Raw genomic sequence first — 22,851 nt, 5'->3', positions numbered from 1 at the left:
CCGAGCTGCTAAAACATTTTCATCACACATGCAACGCCAGTCAATCTACATGCCTCACATATTGTTTAACTCAAGAATAACAAACCATGAATTTGTCATGTGATTTACCTTTTTCATTGTCTAGGACAATGAAAACGGAAATATCTATTTCCACTTCGCCTCTATCCAGATGAATTGTGTCTCGGTTATTTCAGATAAGCACAATTGATGGGTCCACCTGAATATAGCAGAGTTGTTAAATGAGAAACATAAATCTGTGTGCCAGTGTGTAGAATGCTCTTCATTGTTACCATGTCTCTTCCTCCTTTTATTGATTGCCATAATGAATACTTGGATTCCGGCTTACTTTTATTACACCAGTGCTGAATTTTGTCCTATGAATAAAACTAGCCTGCTCCATTAAGAAATCGATGGCAGGCTTCACTTGATATCGTCATTAGCAAGCTTTTATCATAACGGCGAGGAGATAAAGTATGACACCATAGTTCTCTTTCATCAAGTTCAATATCATAAGAAACATTTCTTAGAAATTCAAGAATTAATCATTTTATCATGAGTCTAACTACCATGAGAATGTATTAGCCTCAATACAGCCCACGCAAAGATGATGAAGCATACACATCAGAGATATAATAAAGATGCCTTTTTCCCTTCATCTTGATCTAATATTTTTTTATCTGCATCGTATATCCTAACAGTTTGGGGAGGATGTTTTCTGGTGTGAACAAACTTGACTGGCCTACACAGACTCCACACCTGAACACCTTTGGGATGAATTGGAGCAGCAACTGTGAGCCAGATCCCATTGGCCAACATTGGTGCCTGACCTCTCTGATGTGGCTAAATGAGAACAAATTCCCACAGGTATGTTCTAACATCTTGTGGAAGCTCTTCCTGGAGGACAAACTCACTATTTATGGCCTTGATTTTAAAACTGAATGAATAGCTAGCAACAGTATAAACCTAAAGACTAAAAGAGTGACCAGGTGATGTTGATTCTGAATGGTTGAAAAACGGTTGAACTGATTTAAACATGATCAGATTTGGAAAAAAAAAAAACATGACCAAAAAAAAAAAAAAATTACATCATAAACTGGGATTCTAAAGGAAGAGTATGCAAGTCCACCAGGGATGCGCTTCCCAAAACCATTCCATTGAACTCTATTGATAACGACTGAAATTGCGACCATTGTTGCTTTTGGGAAATGCACACCAGAGTGAGAGCAAGAGCACACCCATCAACATGCTTCATTTGGGTTACGAAACTCGCCTGGATCCGAATCTGGATCAAATATATATGACTGGATCTGGATCTGCCTCCACGAGCTCGACTGTTTTCAGAGAGAAGCGGTACAGCCGTATCTAATGGAAGCCTGTTTCCGCCACTGAATAATAAAAAAAATTATTATTAGTTATTCTGACTTTCTATCTCACAATTCTGACTCTTTTTCTCAGATTTTTGAGATACAAAGTCAGAATTGTGTGATATAAATTCACAATTGCAAGAAATAAAGTTAAAATTACTAGATATAAACTGACATTTTTCTCAGAACTGTATGATATAAACTCTCAATTACGAGTTATATAGTCAGTATTGTGAGATTCAAACCCATAATTGGGACTTTTTTCAGAATTGCATGATATAAACAATTTTTCTTGCATTTGCAAATTTACAGTGGGTACGGAAAGTATTCAGACCCCCTTAAATTTTACACTCTTTGTTATATTGCAGCCATTTGCTAAAATCATTTAAGTTCATTTTTTTTCCTCATTAATGTACACACAGCACCGCATATTGACAGAAAAACACAGAATTGTTGACATTTTTGCAGATTTATTAAAAAAGAAAAACTGAAATATCACATGGTCCTAAGTATTCAGACCCTTTGCTGTGACACTCATATATTTAACTCAGGTGCTGTCCATTTCTTCTGATCATCCTTGAGATGGTTCTACACCTTAATTTGAGTCCAGCTGTGTTTGATTATACTGATTGGACTTGATTAGGAAAGCCACACACCTGTCTATATAAGACCTTACAGTGCATGTCAGAGCAAATGAGAATCATGAGGTCAAAGGAACTGCCTGAAGAGCTCAGAGACAGAATTGTGGCAAGGCACAGATCTGGCCAAGGTTGCAAAAATTTCTGCTGCACTTAAGGTTCCTAAGAGCACAGTGGCCTCCATAATCCTTAAATGGAAGACGTTTGGGACGACCAGAACCCTTCCTAGAGCTGGCCGTCCGGCCAAACTGAGCTATTGGGGGAGAAGAGCCTTGGTGAGAGAGGCAAAGAAGAACGCAAAGATCACTGTGGCTGAGCTCCAGAGATGCAGTCGGGAGATGGGAGAAAGTTGTAGAAAGTCAACCATCACTGCAGCCCTCCACCAGTTGGGGCTTTATGGCAGAGTGGCCCGACGGAAGCCTCTCCTCAGTGCAAGACACATGAAAGCCCGCATGGAGTTTGCTAAAAAAAACACCTGAAGGACTCCAAGATGGTGAGAAATAAGATTCTCTGGTCTGATGAGACCACGATAGAACTTTTTGGCCTTAATTCTAAGCGGTATGTGTGGAGAAAACCAGGCACTGCTCATCACCTGGCCAATACAGTCCCAACAGTGAAGCATGGTGGTGGCAGCATCATGCTGTGGGGGTGTTTTTCAGCTGCAGGGACAGGACGACTGGTTGCAATCGAGGGAAAGATGAATGCGGCCAAGTACAGGGATATCCTGGATGAAAACCTTCTCCAGAGTGCCCAGGACCTCAGACTGGGCCGAAGGTTTACCTTCCAACAAGACAATGACCCTAAGCACACAGCTAAAATAAGGAAGGAGTGGCTTCACAACAACTCCGTGACTGTTTTTGAATGGCCCAGCCAGAGCCCTGACTTAAACCCAATTGAGCATCTCTGGAGAGACCTAAAAATGGCTGTCCACCAGTGTTTACCATCCAACCTGACAGAACTGGAGAGGATCTGCAAGGAGGAATGGCAGAGGATCCCCAAATCCAGGTGTGAAAAACTTGTTGCATCTTTCCCAAAAAGACTCATGGCTGTATTAGATCAAAAGGGTGCTTCTACTAAATACTGAGCAAAGGGTCTGAATACTTAGGACCATGTGATATTTCAGTTTTTCTTTTTTAATAAATCTGCAAAAATGTCAACAATTCTGTGTTTTTCTGTCAATATGGGGTGTTGTGTGTACATTAATGAGGAAAAAAATGAACGTAAATGATTTTAGCAAATGGCTGCAATATAACAAAGGGTGACAAATTTAAGGGGGTCTGAATACTTTCCGTACCCACTGTATATCTCACAATTCTGAGAAAAAAAAAGTCAGAATTTTGAGTTTATATCACGGAATTCTGACTTTATAACTTGGAATTTTGAGTTTATGCCACACAATTCTGAGAAAAAAGTCAGAATTGTGAGTTTACAGTCGGCGCCAATAGTCTTGTGGGCAGCGCGCCGACATATAGCACAGTTGTGCTCTGGGTGTCCTGTGTTTGAATCCTGATTCGTAAACCTTTCCTGATCCCGCCCACCATCTCTCTCCTGCTTCATGATCTGTCCTGTCCGTAATAAAATAAAAAATAAATCTTAAAAAAAAAAAAAAGAATTGTGTTTACAGTATATCATGCAATTCTGAGAAAGAATTGTGAGTTTATATCATGCAAATCTGACTTTATAACTCGCAGTTGCAAGTTTATAGCTCACAATTCTGAAAAAAAAAGTCAGAATTGTAAGCTAAATAGTTGCGATGACTTTTTTTTGGTTTTGTTTTGTTTTTTAATTCAGTGTTGGAAACTGGCAGTTCTGAGAAAAAAAGTCAGAATTGTGAGTTTACAGTATATCATGCAATTCTGAGAAAGAATTGTGAGTTTATATCACGCAATTCTGACTTTACAACTCGCAGTTGCAAGTTTTTAATAGTTCACAATTCTGAAAAAAAGTCAGAATTGTAAGATATAAAGTCGCAATGACTTTTTTTTTTTTAAATTCAGTGTTGGAAACTGGCTTCCATAAGATACAGCTATACTGCTTCTCTCCAAAAAAGTGTTTGTATCCCACAATTCTGAGAAAAAATCTGAACTGCGAAATATACACTCATAATTGCAAGAAAGAAAGTCTGAATTTTAAGATAAAAACTTGCAATTACTTCTCCATAGTCCTTCCGTAGTAGCCTGTCTGTCTTTTATAAATCTAACAAAACTAAAGACTCTTCAGAGATGTGAAGGATGCAATACTCCTCTATAGGTACTCAAGATTAACATGAGATTGGCAGAAACTCTCTGTGTTATGTTAATTAACTCTTTAATTTATAGTAAAAAGATAAAAATTTGACGGAAAGATTAATTGTCACAGAAGGCCCCAAGTGGCATGTGTTACCAGTGTTATTATTCAGTATTTCCATGAATTAGATGCATTTTAGACACCTTCACTTTTCATTTAAACGTACAGGCTAATTAACTGAAATCAGTTAATTTGCATTTACAGTGTTGCCATTATGACACATCTTCAATTAAATATGGTCAAGTAAATATGTAAATCAAAATTTACATTCTGTGCAATAACAACTAAATTAGCAAACATTCTCTTTATTTCTTATAATAACACATTGCCTGATGCATTATCATCACCCTCCACATACTAAACTTAAAGCTGTAATTTAAAAGTAAATTCACATTGTTTTTAAAGTGGCAACTTCCCTTATCTTACCCTAGTCCTTTATGCAATATGCTATTCTTCAGTATTGCCATTACAGAATAGTTAGATGCAAGCTCCTGTACTTGTTTTAAAACATCTTCATACTGTATCTATGAACATTTCTGTTCTGTTCTGAATACAGAAACTAACCACCAAAACACACACACACACACACACACGCATTTTGCAGATGTGCCCATGTGTATTCAAGGGAAGTACATTAAACCCATGGAAATGATCAAGAATCATTGCTAATTCAAGAAATGTACCCATGGGAAATAGGAAATGAAGGAGCTTTGCACTCGGCATGGAATTGTGCCTTCATTTGGAATTGGCTTTGTTACCTCATTAAAAGGATTTAAAGGATTTTACCCTGATAATGTCACCCTCGTTTAAGACTTATTGTCTTAAACACAATCCTGTACAAAAAGATTTGGGAATTATGTACAACATCAATGCCACACGCATGTCGGAATAAATTAGACATGAAAAGGTTTTGTAATGGCCACCCAGAACATGCATCAATGGAAATGTATTCGCTACAGTCTTTGCATGCGGGTTTAAAATAGCTTCTAATTAGAATTGTTAAGACTGATAGCAAGAGTGAATATCATCCTCGCTGACGCCACTGCTGCCGACATTGTGACCTGAACCCCCAACTTCAACTTACTGATTCAGAACTCAAACTATCTAGCTTCTGACACTCCTGTCCAAATACAAAGCAGGAAATGTCACTCAAACCAAAAGCTAGAATTTAATGAAGACGTGAAGTATAGACAGAAACAGGAATCCTGTTTGAAATGGAAATAAAATGTCTTTATTTTATATTGATTTGCCTTTTATATAAAAAGTACTTACATTTAATACATTTTTTTCCAAAATACAAGCAGCCAAACGACATATAAATCAAATATAAAATTATAAAATCTGTTGTTTCTTAGTAGCGTCCCTTCTGAAAGTAACCTGTAACGTGATTTAATTCATAATCTCTAAAATTCCCATGTAACCGTAAGCTTGATTTCCTCCGGTGTCCAGGACGATCCGTGACCTATACCATGATATCTTGTCCTAGGTCTATTGTCTAACAGTGATGAAGTCAATTTTGTCAGCTTTAATTTGCTTGATGAAGCCGGTGTAGTTGTATTGCTGAGCTCAGATGTAGCTTTAAGCAGTCAAAGTAGCAGAAAAGTAGCATTTTCTTACACAGTCTTCTTTCAAAGCAATAGACTGTAGTTTAATGACCATCAAACCGACATCAGCTCTGCAAGAATGTCGTCAAGCCGTAGACCAGACTGCACTTGGTCAATATTTCCATTCAGTGCTGAGCTATCCCAGCATGCCACATGGTTGGGGTTCATAAACATGGTTTATAATTGCAGCATTTTTCTGGGTGGTGGAAACGAAAAATCACATCATGAAGCAAAAGTAAACAACACTGGATAGATATAAACTCATTTCTTCAATGGCAACTGACTGAAGTCACGTGTTGACTTGTGTAGCCCTATGTTGAGGAAGAAAGCGGTGGAGGGGGGAAAATAAAGAAAATGTTACATGAATATAACGAAAACCCTTATAATGGCATTTCTAGCATAATTAAATATGATAAATGAGGTTAATACTATACAGAAATGACAACTTTCACAGTGTAATGTGAAGTAAACACTAGAAAGTAAAAAGGCAAAGCTGTCATGATGCCCCAAGGCAGCGGACTTAAAATTTAGGAAAAAATAAACACACCAATTTAAAAAAAACCCTAAGATTTTGCTATTGTAGTTTTGTTAACTGTCCACAATGTGCAAATGAGCAGTTGTGTATCATTTGTGCAGTACAACAAAAACGCTTTTAAAAGAAATAAATGGACAAGTATGACTGCAAATATCGTAACAGACGTAAAGGCGCAATGCTGATGGTGCCAAGAAACCAAATATAAACAAGATATCTGGAACCTGATAGGAAATAGAAAAATTTTTGTTTTCCTTGTGTTTTATACATTTTGTACATTTGAGTAAAAAAAGAGTACAAAGTGTAGTCAGGCTATGCGGCGGTTTCTCGAATCGTCCCCTCAAGTTTCTTTGGGAGTAGCTCTCTCCTTTCGTCAATGTTGATGACTGGTTTGCGACAGTTCTGACCATCCAGGTACATCTTCGCGTACATCGGATTGGAGTAGTTCATTGGCTGTTTGGAGAGAAAATTGGGGAAAATTGACATTCATACTCCCTTTAAAACAATCCAGGCTCATTGGAAATATGTGGCTCTAAATACATTTCTGCAACACCATTATTACGTGTCTTACTGCACTTTTTGCAGCAGTTCAAACACTCTTTCAATATGTGACCCTAGCACGTTTTTATTATGCTGACATAGACACGTATTGCTACAGATAGCCCGTTTCTGCCACTGAATAAAAAATAAAAGACTCTTTCTCAGAACTGCATGATACAAACTTGCAATTCTGACTGTTTTGTCTTAGAATTGTGAGATAGAAACTTGCAATTACAATTTATAAATTTATAGAGAAATTAAGTCAGAATTGCAAGATGTAAACTCACAATTATAACTTTTTTCCTTTAGAATATATATATATTCTATATATATATATATTCAGACTGTATAACACGCAGTTCCAAGTTAAGTCAGAATTGTGAGATACAACCTCACAAGATACAGTCTATAGTCTTTTTCCCTCAAAATTGTACTTTGTAACTCACAATTGCAAGTTTATATCACTCAATATTCTCAGAATATTATTTCTCACGCAGTTCTGAGAAAAAGAAGTCAGAAGTGTGATTATATATCGCAATAATGACTTTATTTCTCAGAACTGCAACTTTTATTTCTTAGAACTGTGTCACAACTGTGACTTTATAACACTCAAATGCGGTTGTAAATGATCCCAGACGAGGAAGAAGGGTTTGAAGCGTCTGACATTAAAAAGTATGTAAGTTGTATTATCTTTATGAAAATAACCAATCGTTTCACTAGGTAAGACCCTCCTTCCTCGGCTGGGATCGTTTACAACCGAATATGGGATCGTTTGAAGCTGCATTTAAACTGCATTTTGCATCAGTCCATTATATGGAGAAAAATCCTGAAATGTTTCCCCTCAAAAAACAATTTCTTTACAGCTGAAGAAAGAATGACATTTACATCTTGGATGACAAGGGATGAGCACATTTCTGTCCATTTTTGTTCTAGAAGTGGACTTCTCCTTTAATCAAAACTGTGGACCTGTAAATCATACTTTGTGTTAAAAGGAATAGAAGTTGTCAGAATCTTACTTCCTCTAGTGTTCATTTCAACTGGGAACTGCAGCAATTTGTATGAATAGGTAAGTTGTTTTTTTCAGTTTTGCAGAAATGTATTTAGAGGCACGTATTTCCAATGAGGCTGGGTAGCTTAAAAAAAATGGCAGACTTCATATTAAAGGAAAACTTACACACAATAAAAATATTTTTTTTAATAATGAATAATAATTCATTAAATAAATCATTACTACAAAAATAAAATAAATTGAAAGAAAGTGCAGGATCTGGAGAAAGCTGGTTCAAGGAGCCGGACTGCAGCAGGAATCAAATGTGGTTTCTGTAGCATCGTTTGGATTGGTGCTTTGAAAAGCATACTTTATCATGCTTATAGTGACATGCTGATGTCAGCAAAGGATGGTAAATATTTTATAACTGTCACTCACAACCCCATCAACCTCACCTCCTGCATAAATCAACCACAAAAACGAGAAACTTAAAAACACACAGCTGAAGTTGAGCCGTAAAGCCATGCACATATGATCACGGTGACACGCTTTGACACATTCATGTGAACCGTGCACAACACATGCATGCAAAAATTTTACTTAGAATGACTAATTGAGACGAAGGAGCCCAAGGCGTTCACCTGTCCTGGTATTACTTCCTTAGGGACAGAATGAATATTCAGCGTGCAAGGGTCACTGGATTTTACACACCAGCCCTGGAACACACACAGTTGCCCCAGCATGCAAACGACATTTAGAACGTCATTGTCACTAAACAACATCACTGTAAATGCTGCTATTTTGACAGAAACGTACATAGCATGAAACAAAGCAGTATTTGTTACTGGCATTATAGCATTGAGACTTTAGAAAAAGATGTCAGAGTTATTTATGTGCAAGGGTAAAAAAATATAATGTTTGCAGCTTTAATGAGGCAAATTCTCAAGGTAAAAGCAATCGCAGGATCAGTGCTTATTTTTCATTGGGTGGGAGGATTCAGGCAAAAGATAAAAGCCCTTGTGTAAAGCTATAGTTAATATTACATATTTACACTTGTCATTTATTCAACAGATATTTTAAAGCAGAGAACAGAAAAATGTTCTTTCTGGATCTACCACATTGATATTTATGGATCTACATCATCAACTTCAGAGATTTCTTGTATTAAGGGTGTTAAAAAATGCCAGACACAAACCTTATGGGGATCAAGTGTGAAATTTGGTTTGAGAAGGCTTCCGGCATCTGCGTGGTTGTCATGGTCCACCTCATACATGTTGTAGGATGGATTGCCTATCTCCACATTAATGCCTCCATTAGTTATAGGCTGCCGCTGTACGCGTTTCCCCCTGCGACAGAGAAGCACTTGAAATAGCTGCAGATGTCTGGAGACTCTGTTGTTTTTATGGCCTGTGCATTTTTGAACATGCATTCAAAATACAAAGTGGCTTATTACTAAGGCTGTCAAATTAACGTGATTACAACGACACCCAAAGGTGCATCCGACGTGCATATATAACCAACATTTTTTTTTGTCTATTTAATGCTTCCATCTGCCAGAATAATATAATATGTGTAATGTTTTGGACTATCATAAAGCAAACTGAAAGGATTCCTCATTAAAGGAAAAATCTAATAAAAAGCAAGTGAGAGAGAAAAAGAGAGAACTTCAAGGAGTGTAAATGCAATTAATTTTAAAATTAAAAAGTAAATATTTGTCATGAAAAAAATAACAAAATGTATGACGTATCAAAATAAACTAATGCTCTAGATATAATGAGTTTATATGTAAGAATAATTTGTGCTTAAAGGTTTTTACAGGGTTAATACAGTCGAAGTCAAAAGTTTACATACACCTAACCAAGTTATTTGACCAAAATAAGAGGGATCATACCAAATGCATGTTATTTTTTAATTTAGTACTGACCTGAATAAGATATTTCACATAAAAGATGTTTACATATAGTCCACAACAGAAACTAATAGATGAATTTTTAAAAATGACCCTGTTCAAAATTTTACATCCCCTTGATTCTTAATACTGTGTTGTTACCTGAATGATCCACAGCTGTCTTTTTTTTTTTTTTTAGTCAAAGTTGTTTATGAGTTTCTTGTTTGTCCTGTTTAACTACCTGCTGTTCTTCAGAAAAATACTTCAGGTCCCACAAATTCTTTTTTTTTTTTTTTTTTTTCTCACGAACCATTTCCAACAATGACGGTATGAATTTGAGGTCCATCTTTTCACATTGAGGACAACTGAGGGACTACAGAAGGTTCAAACGCTCACTGAGAAGACAAAACGATGCATTGGGAACCAGGGGTGAAAACTTTTGAACGGAATTAGGATGTGTACAATTTTCTTATTTTGCCTAAATATCAATTTGTTTTCAGTTAGTACTGCCCTTCTGAAGCTATAGAAGATACTTACATGTTCCCCAGAAGACAAAAAAAAGTTAAATTTACTCTGATCTTCAAATTCAAAAAGTTTTCACCCCCGGCTCTTAATGCATAATTTTTCCTTCTGGAGCATCAATGAGTGTTTGAACCTTCTGTAATAGTTGCATATGAGCCCCTCAGTTGTTCTTAGTGTGAAAAAATGGATCTCAAAATCAAACAGTCATTGTTGGAAAGGGTTCAAATACACAAAAATGTTGAAAAACCAAAGAATTTTTGGGACCTGAAGGATTTTTTGGAAGAACAGCAGGCAGTTTAACTGTTTTAACTTAACAATTTAACTTTTGAACAGAGTCACTTTTATAAATTCAACTATTATTTTCTCTCATGAACTATATGTAAATGTCTTGTATGTGAAATATCTTGATCAGGTCAGTTATAAATAAAAAATAACAAGCATTTTGTATGATCCCTCTTATTTTGGTAAAATAATTAACATCGTACAGATTCTGCAAGGTGTATGATGTGTAAACTTTTGACTTCAACTGTACAGTTTTTTTTTAACAAATAGTATATAATTATATTAAAAAACATACAATTATAAATGTGTGTGTGTATATATATATATATATATATATATATATATATATATATATATATAGATTGCACAGAAAAAATCCCAAAAAGTACCTTTGTCGCCTTCTGCAGATGAAGACACCTGTAACCACCGTAGTAATCAGAATGACCAGCAGAACCAATGGCACGATGATAGCTATACTTCCTGTTTCACACCAGAAAAAAGCCAGAAGCAAAAGTCACTATTAAATGTATTTCCCCAGGTGTCTATGCAGGTGGAATAGGAAATTATTAGATACTCCATCAAAGCGAAATTAAATAAACACTACTGCAGCTGAAAAGATATTAAACCAATATTTAACACGAAGCCCAGATGTATATTCAGATGTGTCATTTGACTGATGAAATAACGGATCTTTTCATTTTAATAATTCAAGCACTGAATCCTTATTGAATTAGTAGAGGAGAGCTCTTTATAAAGTGTGAAAGCTCTCTTCATTGCTCACCTCCAGCTGTGTTATCGGAGCGGCTGCTCTTGGGGGCCGGCCTCTCGCACTGTGTCCCCGACCAATTAGCCGAGCATCTGATTTAAAATAACAGTCAAAACAAACAGAAGGCAAGTCAGAAAAGAGAACAAACGACTGACAGTCTTAAAATTAAAAACAGTTTTTCAGGTAAGTTCAAACAAAGGCCTAAATTCTGCTTAAAAGAATAGTTCACCCAATAATAAATTTTTGTCCTCATTTACGTACACAAAGCCTTAATACAAAACTTAACCAAAATACATTAAATATAACATAATATTAAAAAAATAAAACACAATATAAAAGTTATTTTTAAATTGCAATACTATTTCACAATATTCATGTTTTTACTATATTTTTGACCACATAAATGCAGCCTTGGTGATCATTTTATAGATTATTTTCAGGATTCTTCGATGAATAAGTTAAAAAGAACAGCATTTATTCAAAATAGAAATCCTTTCTAACAATATAAGTCTTTACTATTAATTTTTTAGCAACTTAAAACATCCTTGCTGAATAAAAGTATTAATTTCTTTCAAACAAGGAAAGAAAGAAAAAATTTACTGACCCCAAACTTTGAATGATTGTGTATATTGCTGCAAAAGATTTCTAATTTAAATAAATACAGTTCTTTTTAACGTTTTATTCAACAAATAATCCTTGATAATAAATCACCATATTAAAATGATTTCTGAAGGATCACGTGAGACTGAAGACTGGAATAATGATGCTAAAAATTCAGCTTTGTATCACAGGTATACATTATATTTTAAAGTATATTAAGATAGAAAACCAACATTTTAAATTGCAATAATTTTTCTATATTTTTAATCAAATTAATGCAAAAACCTTCTTTAAAAAAACAATACAAATCTTACTGATCCCAAACTTCTGAAGTGCAGTGTATATATAATATTTTTTACATGATTTTATTAATATTTAAAAATATATATTATTATTATTTATTTATTTTTTTTTTTTTACAAATGTATGTGTTAACTTTGGGTGCACTATCACTTTAAGAGTAGGCAAACGTGCAAACAAATTGCAAACACTCATTAGACAGCGAGCAGTAAAGCGGAAAGAAAGTCATGAATCATCTTATTTGTAACTGGAAGCGGTCCAGTGGGGGTCATGTTTATGATTAAACAGATGGTTGATGTTTGTTTATCAGCGGATGATATGAGGGTGAAGACTGGATCATTCACATTAAATTTGCACAATTTTACAAACAGTGCGGGCACATTTTTGTATTGTTTTACTGTATATTAATTCCTCTCTAAGCTGAGACTGTACAGGATGCCAACCAAATAAAAGAGACAAAAAGTACACCAATCCCAAACAAATACAAAAGAAAAGAGAGAATCCTAAATGTGTGGAGAGTTTGAGCAGTATGGGATGTAGGGCTGTAGGATCATGGGAAGTGGACAGTGGGGAAGTGGGTAGGTTAAATCAGCTGATGGATGAAGTCTGGTGGAGATGAGGCATCTGAATCAGGTGAACAGTGGGACCTACTTGCATCGAGGTTTGTTAAGGGCAGTTATTGTGCATATTCCTTCATTCTGACAGTAGTAATCACAGGGATTGGCCAGCTCATCGCAACGCTGGTTCTTGAACCCTGCTGTGCAGCTGCAAGACATCGCAGTGAGGTGAGGACAGTAAGAAGTGAAACAAGTGTGCAGAACTAAGAAGAAACGTGCATGATCTGTAGAAGAGCAGCAAGTGTCTTGCTCATAGTTTCAGGATCCCTTATGTTTTATGACCATGAAATTAAATGAGCAGGATGCATTTCAAAAATATTCACTCCAGGGGTTTCAATGATCGTGTTTACTGTAAAGGATATTTTTTTAGAAATCATTTTACAGATATTGCTATTGGGTGGATTTCAATTTGTATGTCTGAAAGACTCTTAATAGATGTTATCACATTTTTCTCTACAAATGAGCAGGGTCTAGCTGACGAAATGTTTCAGAACATATTCACTAAAGAGATTTCCATGACTTTCTAAAATTTTATTAATTTCCATGACTGTATAATGACTCAAAATTGCCTGATCCTTCCAGAAATTATTCTGGAGTTACAGATTATGGGGCTGCAGATGGAAATCTTGTTGACTGCTCCTTTTTTCTTTTTTTAAAAACAATGCCAACTGGCAGAGTATGTATAACACATCCAGTTGCATTTTATTTTGTGATTTCACTGGAACGGAGAGCCACAGAAGAGTGATAGAGAAGTGAAGCCTGTGCCTGAGCCAATTTTATGTTTTGATGCTGACAGATAGGTTAATCGCAGATATCAGGGACAGCGATAAAACTGTAAATGTGTTGGGAATTTTCAAGTTGGCAGAAACAATACCTTGTAAAAGAAAGAAAGAAAGAATAAGTCAAAATTATCTCTAAAACAATGCTATTTTGTTCAGTGCAGAGTGTTGACCTCAATTAATTGTTAGAGAGAAATGCTTATGTTAATGATTTTCCATAATTTGCACCTCCTGACAATCTTGTAGGGCGGTCACTAATGATTATTTTGGTAATCAAGTAATTATTCTGAGTAAACAAACAGCCTTTAAAATAACTTAAAATACATATATAATAGCATGAGTCAGTTAATTCAAATAAAGCATGTCCAGCAAGTAATCATATGGTTTTATCAAACAAAACTTAAAATAAATAGAGCTAATGTGCATTCTGCATTACAACAAACGCCTGCCGAGGACGCCAACGGCCTGACGATTGTTTTTACACTTCACTGTGTGATATAACCTTTGTTTAATATTGACTAAACAGCTTTTATTTTGAAATTGCAATCAACAGTTAGCATAAGAGAAATATGATGTATTGTCCTGTTGGCGTAGGTATAAATGATTTACCTTACAAAATCTGACGATATGGCACACATTCGTTCCCAGATGAATGTTATAATAAATAAGCTTACAACAATATGCAGAGCTGGAGTTTGAGATGCTCCACACATGTAATTGATAAGTCTTCCTACGCATTTCCTGTGAAGGAAGCAGCTTTGACATGCTCGTATGCTCGTACTTAACCTACACGCATGTAAATAATTAAAGCGCATATATTAAATCTGCATTGCATATATTTATTTAACTGAATTGTAGCATTTGTGAATTCACAATAGCATTATGCTTATGACTTTTAATTAGTTTAATATATCATGCAGCCTTGGAAAACGGTCTAATGCGTTTCACAGAATCTCATCCGTGGAATGTGCCACTTCCGGTATTTTGCCGGTTACTCGACACAATCGAGGATTTTTAAAAATTGAGACTTTAAAGGAGAAGTCCACTTACAGAACAATGATTTACAGATAACATACTCACCCCTTGTCATTCAACATATTCATGTCTTTCTTTCTTCAGACGTGAAGAAATTGTGTTTTTTGAGGAAAACATTTCAGGATTTTTCTCCATATAATGGACTGCTATGGTGCCCCAAGTTTGAACTTCCAAAATGCAGTTTAAATGAGGCTTGAAACGATCTCAAATGCAATTAAATACTTTTACAATTTTAAATACTTTTTAATGCTCTCCCTGAACTCTGTGTATTCGGACTCAAGACAGTTAGGTCATGTCGAAAAACTCCAATCGTTTTTTTGTCCCTCAACTTCAAACATCATTTAATCGCTGAAATTAAATACATCGCTGCAGAAGTTTGACCCAGTTTTTGCATAGTGAACATGCAAAAAAAATAAAACACCCTTAACAAAAAAGGTAAAACAGCGATATAGGATGATTTTGAAGTTGAGGGAAAACATGAGATACCCTAACTGTCATGAACCGGAACAAAAACAGAGGTCGGGAAGAGCAAGACAAGACGAGCGTTTGACATTAAAAAGTATATAAATTGTATTATTTTTCTGAAAATAACCGATTGTTTCTCTAGATAAGACCCTTCTTCCTCTGCTTGGATCGTTTACAACTGCATTTGAGATCATTTGAAGCTGCATTTAAACTGCATTTTGGAAGTTCAAAATCAGGGCACCATAGCAGTCCATTATATGGAGAAATATCCTGAAACGACTGAAGAAAGAAAGACATGAACATCTTGGATGACAAGGGGGTGAGAACATTATCTGTAAATTGTTGTTCTGGAAGTGGACTACTCCTTTAATTAAAACAAGGAATCGTGACAGTCCTACAATCTTATCTATATATACAGGGGTTGGACAGTGAAACTGAAACACCTGGGTTTAGACCACAATTAGTATGCCGTTTGGCCTCCTTTTGCAGCCAATACAGCATTATTTCATCTTGGGAATGACAAATACAAGTCCTGCACAGTAGCCAGAAGAATTTTGAGCCATTCCTTTCGCAGAACAGTGGCCAGGTCACTATGTGATGTTGGTGTATTAAAAAACATTTCCTGACTCGCTCCTCCAAAACACCCCAAAGTGGCTCAATAATATTCAGATCTGGTGACTGTGCAGGCTATGGGAGATGTTTAACTTTACTTTCATGTTCATCAAATCACTCTTGTCACCAGTCTTGCTGTGTGTATTGGTGCATTATCATCCTAATACACGGCACCACCTTCAGGGTACAATGTTTGAGCTATTGGGTGCACATAGTCAACCTTCACACTCTGCTCTTATTGGTGGAATGTGCGATCAGTAAAGACTGGCCACCAGGCTGCATAAATATAGCCATGAAACCTCCAACACTATACTGGCCAGTGTTTCAGTTTCATTGTCCAACCCCTGTATATCATTGGCAGACAACTTGACAACTGCATTCTGGAAAATATTCTCTGTTGAAAAATACTTTATGTTTCCTTGTTAGGTTGTTTGACCATCTTGAAAGTAAATAACTGTGCTTTGAGGAAAAGAACTTTGCCTTTCCAAGAATATATGACTCTAGGCTTTGTTAAAGAATTAATTTACATTATATTCATTGCAGGTCAGCTATCACGACTTCTTGCCAAATACAGATTCATCATTCAATACATTTCCTGTGACTCAAAGCCAGTGAATGAAACACATTATCAGGACCTCACCACAATAATAAAAAAAACCTTGATAATTTACATAGAAATTGATTCCATTCTCTCGATTATGCCAGTCATAGCCACAAATGCCATAAAAACGGCACAGACAATTTTTCGATTTTCAAAACAACCATTTACAACCTGTTTAAGTTTGGAGACTGAATAAAACTGGTGATAATTTAATGCTTGCTAACCACCACGCTACAGAAGGCATCCATTATACACACCTTCTGTCACAATCTGTGTTTGCAGCTAATAAAATCTGATGGGAAGGAAAAGATTGATAACTAAACATCTTGCATAGGACAAGATGGTCAGGAAGTCCAAATAGCATGGAAAATCAAAATACTGATTAAGTCTCTCTAAACTTTTATTTGGGTCTTTAGAAATGCACACAACAGAATAATAGCAAATCAAGAAAACAAGACCTTCTGATCCTGAACAGTATGGGCATTTCACTGGCATTTGCAATTCAAAATTATTGTGAAAAATTATGAGCGCACTGGTGTGCATAACATCCCACACTCAATTCGCAACTCGTTGATTATAATGGGAATGATTTAGTTTTGCATTAGGCTGCGGCTTATTCAGCGTATATTATACGCTAGATGCAACACTGAAAATCGTTGCTTTATTTATAATTGCTTCTCTGAATTCTAAGGTAATTCTAAATTTAGCATTTATCTTAAAGTATTTTTACTTTAAAAAAGACAACTTAAAATTTAAATGAAAAACTTTTAGATAAAAAACTTGTATGATAAAAATAACAAAAACAAATGTATTAGTAAAAAAATTATACATATAATTTAAATGTAAATGTGGAGCCCTACAAAGCCATGCATAAATGCATTAAAACCAAAGTGTTGAGAGACTTTTTATTCCCTAAGTATTTCCAGCACAAATAGAGAAATCTCTCAAACCAAAGCGTGAAGGACACATGAACATTTTGTTTTCTACTGGTCATATCTGACAGCTCTGTGGCCTTACTTCCTCTATTATCAACCTCTTAAACACATGGTGCTCTGCGAGGGCCCCTGCCTTCACCTGTTCCTGATCTTGCAATGGAAAAGCGAATTTATTCCTGACAAAATAAATTGTCAGGGTTTCTAAATGTATCCATTCCTGCCTGCCAAACCAAACAAAGCAGGACTCCAGCTGTTCTCAGGATGCCGTCCCAATATACACAAGTCCACAGGGTGGACATCCTGTCAGCAGGTCCTGCACAGTGTGAGCCTAACCTCATCTTTATCAACGCAAAGTCAAAAAAAACTGCTGCACCTGACAACAGAACATCACGTCCAGTGATGACAGCTCATGATTTTACAGTATTATTCAAACTTCCCACACATAGAGGACTTTTACGTGATTTGTATGAACGTCGAAGAGTTGAAGCATTGACGTGAATCAACAGACTTGACACATTCAATTTCGTACGATTTCAGCTGTACGACTTCAAACATTTGAACAGTAGTGTATTTAGTAGGTTTGATGATTGAAATCCATAAATTATACAAACATACACTAAAATATTGGCAATTAAAAAAACATGATAAAGAAATAGCTTTGAGGCTTGATGTAATTTGATTTTTAACCAAATGTAGGCTTTTAGGCACACAAAAGCTTGGCCTAATTATTCCTCTGTGCTTTTTAAGTCTGTCACACTAAGTGCCAGTGTAGAGCCCCCCCACTGAGGTAATTTTGGGCCTCATTGATGGGAAACTTACGAGTCTCTGACATCTGTAGAAGTTTTCTAAATGAATGGTAAGGCTTCCAAGGTTATGCGCTGTGTGGGTCTAATCGCTAAAAATTGGATTGTGGACAAAAGGAGGCACTTAGTCATTCTTACTGGCAGAAGGGTAGGCTGGTGTCGGGGTCCAGATGACAGGTGCCTCCGTTATAGCAGTAGCCATCACACAACTGGCAGCTGGAGGCGATTCGACCGCTGGTACAGCTGGCAGAACGACAACAAATTGGACAAGCTAAAAATGTGACTGTTACATAAACCGAGGAGTCATTTCAGTCTGAACTTAATAAATAATGAATTGTATAAATTAGGCTTTGTTTCATTATGAGCTACTTTAATGTCGCTGCAGTTGCTGAACTTTATTATCCTGAATAGAATTATATTTCGCTGAATGTGCAGAAATAAGGGCAGAACTGTACTTAGTTTGCTTTAGATGAGGAATGATTTTTAAAGGTGAAGCGTGTAATTTCTGGGCCAGTTACAGAACTGCAAAAATAATAACTGTATTCAAACATGCTTGCAAAATATAAGGGTTAGTTCACCCCAAAATTAAAATATGGTGATTATTTACTCACCCTCACGTCGTTCCAAACCTATAAGACCTTTTTCCATCTTCAGAACACAAATTAAGATATTTTTGATCAAATATGAGAGCTTTCTTACCCTGCATAGACAGCAACGCAACTAAAATGTTTTATGGCCCAGAAGTTAGTGAGTACATCTTTAAATTAGTCCTAGTGACATCAGTGGTTTAACCGTAATGTTATGAATCTATGAGAATATTTTTTGAGTGCAAAAAAACAAAAATAATGACTTCATACGTCAATTTCTTCTTCTGTGTCATGGTACTCTAAAGAGAAGAAAGTGTTGAATAAAGTCATTAAGGTCCAACACCGAAGGTGTGATGGCACCTATTGTGTCCGCTGGCATTCTTCCTCTTATTCTTCTTCCGCTTTGGAAGTATATGGCAGCCCGCAGAATCACTTGCGGGAAAGTTATGAAACTTGGCACACTGACAGAGGATAGTCTCATCATCAACCACAGCAAATTTGATGTCCCTTACTCAAACTCTCTAGCGCCACCACTTGTCCAGCGTTTCATTCATGTTTATGCTAGGAACTTTTGAACCATAAAATTCATAAAACCATTAAAAGTCAAATAGGCACCAACATTCGCAAGGTCAAGTTTTTTCACTATTTTTAATGGTTCGAAAAACCTACTTTTTAAAATTCATCCTAGACAGTTTGTCTGATTTTCACCAAAACTGGCTCAGATCATCTTTAGACAGTGCTGGCAAAACGTTCTGAAACTTAAGTTGATTAGTCAATCGGTTCTTGAATAACATGTGAATGAATTTAACAAAGAGTACACAAAAATGGATGTGAGGCTATATCTCCGCAACGGTTTGGCAGATTGAGACTGAACTTGTTGTGTGTTATAACAACCATGAACTGAGGCTACCTGCACATTTGCAGGAGATATGAAAAATGAGTATTTTTGCTTATAACTTCTGAATGTTTTAACTGAAAATCACAAAACTCTTTAGATCTCTTTAGATTCGGTGTATCATGCCGAGCCAAAACATACCCAATTTTCCAATGTCAGCCATTTTGGACATCTTGGTATGTGTCTTTGGCACCTGATGGTACTCAAAAAGTTTGTGGGGCAGCGACACCTTGTGGCCAATAGTTATAAAAAAAAATGTACAAAAATACGAATAACATTTTAAAAAATTGGGCTATTGTAATGAAACTGGTTTCTATATATTCTTTGGGTCATGTCGAGAACATAGATACAAATTTTGCCATAGTTAGCTAAAATTTTGCTTTTTCCATAGTTAGACCGTTAGTCTGATTTTCACCAAAATCGAGATCATCTTCAGACTGTGCTGACAAAAAGTTATGGATTTCATTTTGATACTTCGTTTTGATTTCGTTTTCCTTTTGTATAGCACCGCAACAAATTTGAGACATTATGCCAGATTATGTCTGAGGCTGTATCTCTGTAAAGCTTTGACATATTGACACCAAACTTTGTGTGTGCCATTGTCACCTTACACAGAACACACCACTTCGATTTGATAACAGCACCACCTATTGGTCAAAAGTGATAATCATTAAATCATATTACTAGAAGTTGTATTTATGATTTTTCAGCCATTTTGCTTAAAATTATCCTAAAATTGCTTTAATTACTCATTGTTGCAGTTGAATGTTGTTCGTAGCTTTATAAAATTAAGGTTCAACCACTGATGTCACATGAACTATTTTAATGATGTCCTTACTACCTTTCTTGGCCTTTAACGTATCAGTTACGTTGCTGTTTATGCAGAGTCAGAAAGCTCTCGAATTTCATCAAAAATATCTAAACTTGTGTTCCAAAGATGAACAAAGGTCTACAGGTTTGGAATGACATCATTTTCAGATATATTAAAAACAACTTACTTGCATGCCACTTCTCCTGTGTCTCCATTAATGATACATGGTGCTCCGTGGCACCGCAGGCACTTGTCAACATCACACTTGACCCCTTCATAACGAGGCGGGCACACGCATTCAACATGTCCGGAGCTGGACAGCGTGCAGGCCTGGGAATGGACGCAGTGGTGATGACAGATGTCTGTCAGGGAAAAGAAATGGGAAAAACACAAGATATGTCCTTAATTAAGATATGAGGGCACATTTCTTTCATACTATGCTCAAGTTTAATTAGAATTTTACAAAGCTTTAATGAGACTTAATTATCCGCATTTAATATCTACTGGTACCAAGATGAAAATGTGTCACCCCTTGGGTGCAGAGCACTGAAAATGCATTACGAGCGTGCTGATTAAATTGTTTTGCAACAAATTATAATAACAAAGACTTTATAACAGCAAATATTTTATCAGCAAAGCACAGAAACACCTCAAGGTTGTTACAGCAGCATTTAGAAAACCACTTTGGGCATGGATCGTTCAAATACTAGCAAATGCCCTTTCGAGTCAAATACAATATTTGCTTTCATTGGGCCTTTTTTGTTGCCGTTGCTAGCTGTAGAGAGAGAGAGAGAAAAAAAACAACAACTATTCCTTTAGCCACAAATTAGTGGTCTTCTATGTAAACAAAACAAAACAAAACAAAAAAAAATTAAACAACAACAACAAACCACTACCACAAAAATAACCCTCTCTAAATATCGTATCATTTTCGCCACATTTCTTTCTTTCTGTTCCACTTGGTACTTGAATGATTTGAACAAGCAATATGGATTATGATGATACCGGATTAAAAGGGCACAGCGGTGGATGTAATTACCTGCCAGGAGAATCACTGACCTACTGAATTAAAATGCAGTTGCTGACCATTTCTGCTGGGTACAAGCAATCTCTTACAATACTTACGATAAAGACAGCGGTCACCCGTGTACTCTGCCAAGCAGCGACACACTGGCTGGTTTCCAGGGCTTACGTCACAGGTGCCTCCATTCAGACAGTGATTATCACAGACCCGCCTCTCACAGTTAGGGCCGGTGAAGCCTGTCACGCAGCGGCAAGTAGGTTTCCCTACGATTGGAGTAGACAGGTGCATCCATGTTAGCATTTATTAATATTTTGTCCTTTTGGTTTTACTACCAAAATTTAAGAGAATGTGAGCTGTTTGCTATTACAGTAGGTAATTTATACTGGAGTCCACAAAAACCAAAAGCTGACTCCTGACCAACGGCGTTACTAACGGCGCTATTTTTTTCAGTAACGAGTATTCAAATGAATTACTGTTTCCCCCGTTACAACGCCGTTACTGTTACTGACAATAAAATGCGGCGTTACTACAATTTATTATAATATTACAGTAATTTTATTTTTCATTTCATCTGAATGGATGTGCAGCATACCTGTATTTGACGAATAATAAACTCTAGTGTGAAGGCACACGACTACCAGTCGCTTTGTCTCATACACAAGCAAAGAAAGATACAGAGCAGGATAGTCGTATATACCATGCAGAATTGACGCTACATTTAAACAATATTCTTTGCTGTATTTTCCTGTCAGAATAACAAAGTTTCATTTGAATTCTTCAGTTTTCAAGAACTGACGGTTTTTCTGGTAGTAGGAGGAACCAATTTAACATCTCATTGTCTGGCGCACACCTTTTATCATCATCCCTGTTTTGATTTCAGCAAATCAGTTCAAGCGAACGCAGACAACGTGATTAATATTCATAAACCCAGTATAAATCCTCAGTACATTTTATATTATCAGTATTATTTTTAGTTTTTCACCTTTTTTTTTTATAGAAACACTAAATTACAAACAATATCTTAAGCACCACCACCAGTCCTTAGTTCAGTCAATATGACAATTATGCATTGATACATGGTTATTCTAAAATTCTATAAAATTCTAAAATTAGTTTAATGCTACATGATCATAATGTCATATTATAATGCTTGACTGACTGATGCTTAGTGCACATTCAGATATTTAAAAAACTGCCATTAAGCTTCATATATCTGGTGAATAAACTAAAAATTTCATTAATTTCATTTAAATTTCATTCATTTAACATATTTAATATTGGGGACATTCAAGTCATTTGACATATTTGAAGATTTTGTTTTTAAAAGTAACACAATAGCTATTTTCCCTGGTAATTAGTTACTTTTATAATGATGTA

General features: G+C 36.0%; 1 protein-coding gene across 4 annotated transcripts in view; it reads right to left on the bottom strand.

The window, feature by feature from the left end:
* Positions 1-5,502: 5,502 nt before the first annotated feature.
* lrp1bb (low density lipoprotein receptor-related protein 1Bb) overlaps positions 5,503-22,851 on the bottom strand; it is a 355,559-nt gene continuing 338,210 nt past the window's right edge. For 2 of the 4 annotated variants that reach the window (XM_051119357.1, XM_051119360.1), the window contains 9 exons: positions 21,576-21,737; positions 20,638-20,812; positions 18,296-18,400; positions 12,962-13,075; positions 11,426-11,502; positions 11,034-11,124; positions 9,148-9,298; positions 8,594-8,668; positions 5,503-6,877 (listed from right to left, as the gene is read on the bottom strand). In XM_051119357.1, coding sequence (XP_050975314.1) covers positions 6,737-6,877; positions 8,594-8,668; positions 9,148-9,298; positions 11,034-11,124; positions 11,426-11,502; positions 12,962-13,075; positions 18,296-18,400; positions 20,638-20,812; positions 21,576-21,737 — 1,091 coding nt within the window. In that variant the 3' untranslated portion in view covers positions 5,503-6,736. The remainder of the gene's footprint in view (positions 6,878-8,593; positions 8,669-9,147; positions 9,299-11,033; positions 11,125-11,425; positions 11,503-12,961; positions 13,076-18,295; positions 18,401-20,637; positions 20,813-21,575; positions 21,738-22,851) is intronic. The other 2 variants (XM_051119358.1, XM_051119359.1) reach the window with 2 other exon arrangements.

Source organism: Labeo rohita, chromosome 9, assembly GCF_022985175.1.
Source record: "Labeo rohita strain BAU-BD-2019 chromosome 9, IGBB_LRoh.1.0, whole genome shotgun sequence".
Taxonomy (NCBI): Eukaryota; Metazoa; Chordata; class Actinopteri; order Cypriniformes; family Cyprinidae; genus Labeo; species Labeo rohita.
The sequence above is the reverse complement of the archived record's forward strand: the minus strand, read 5'-3'. Positions and strand labels throughout refer to the sequence as shown.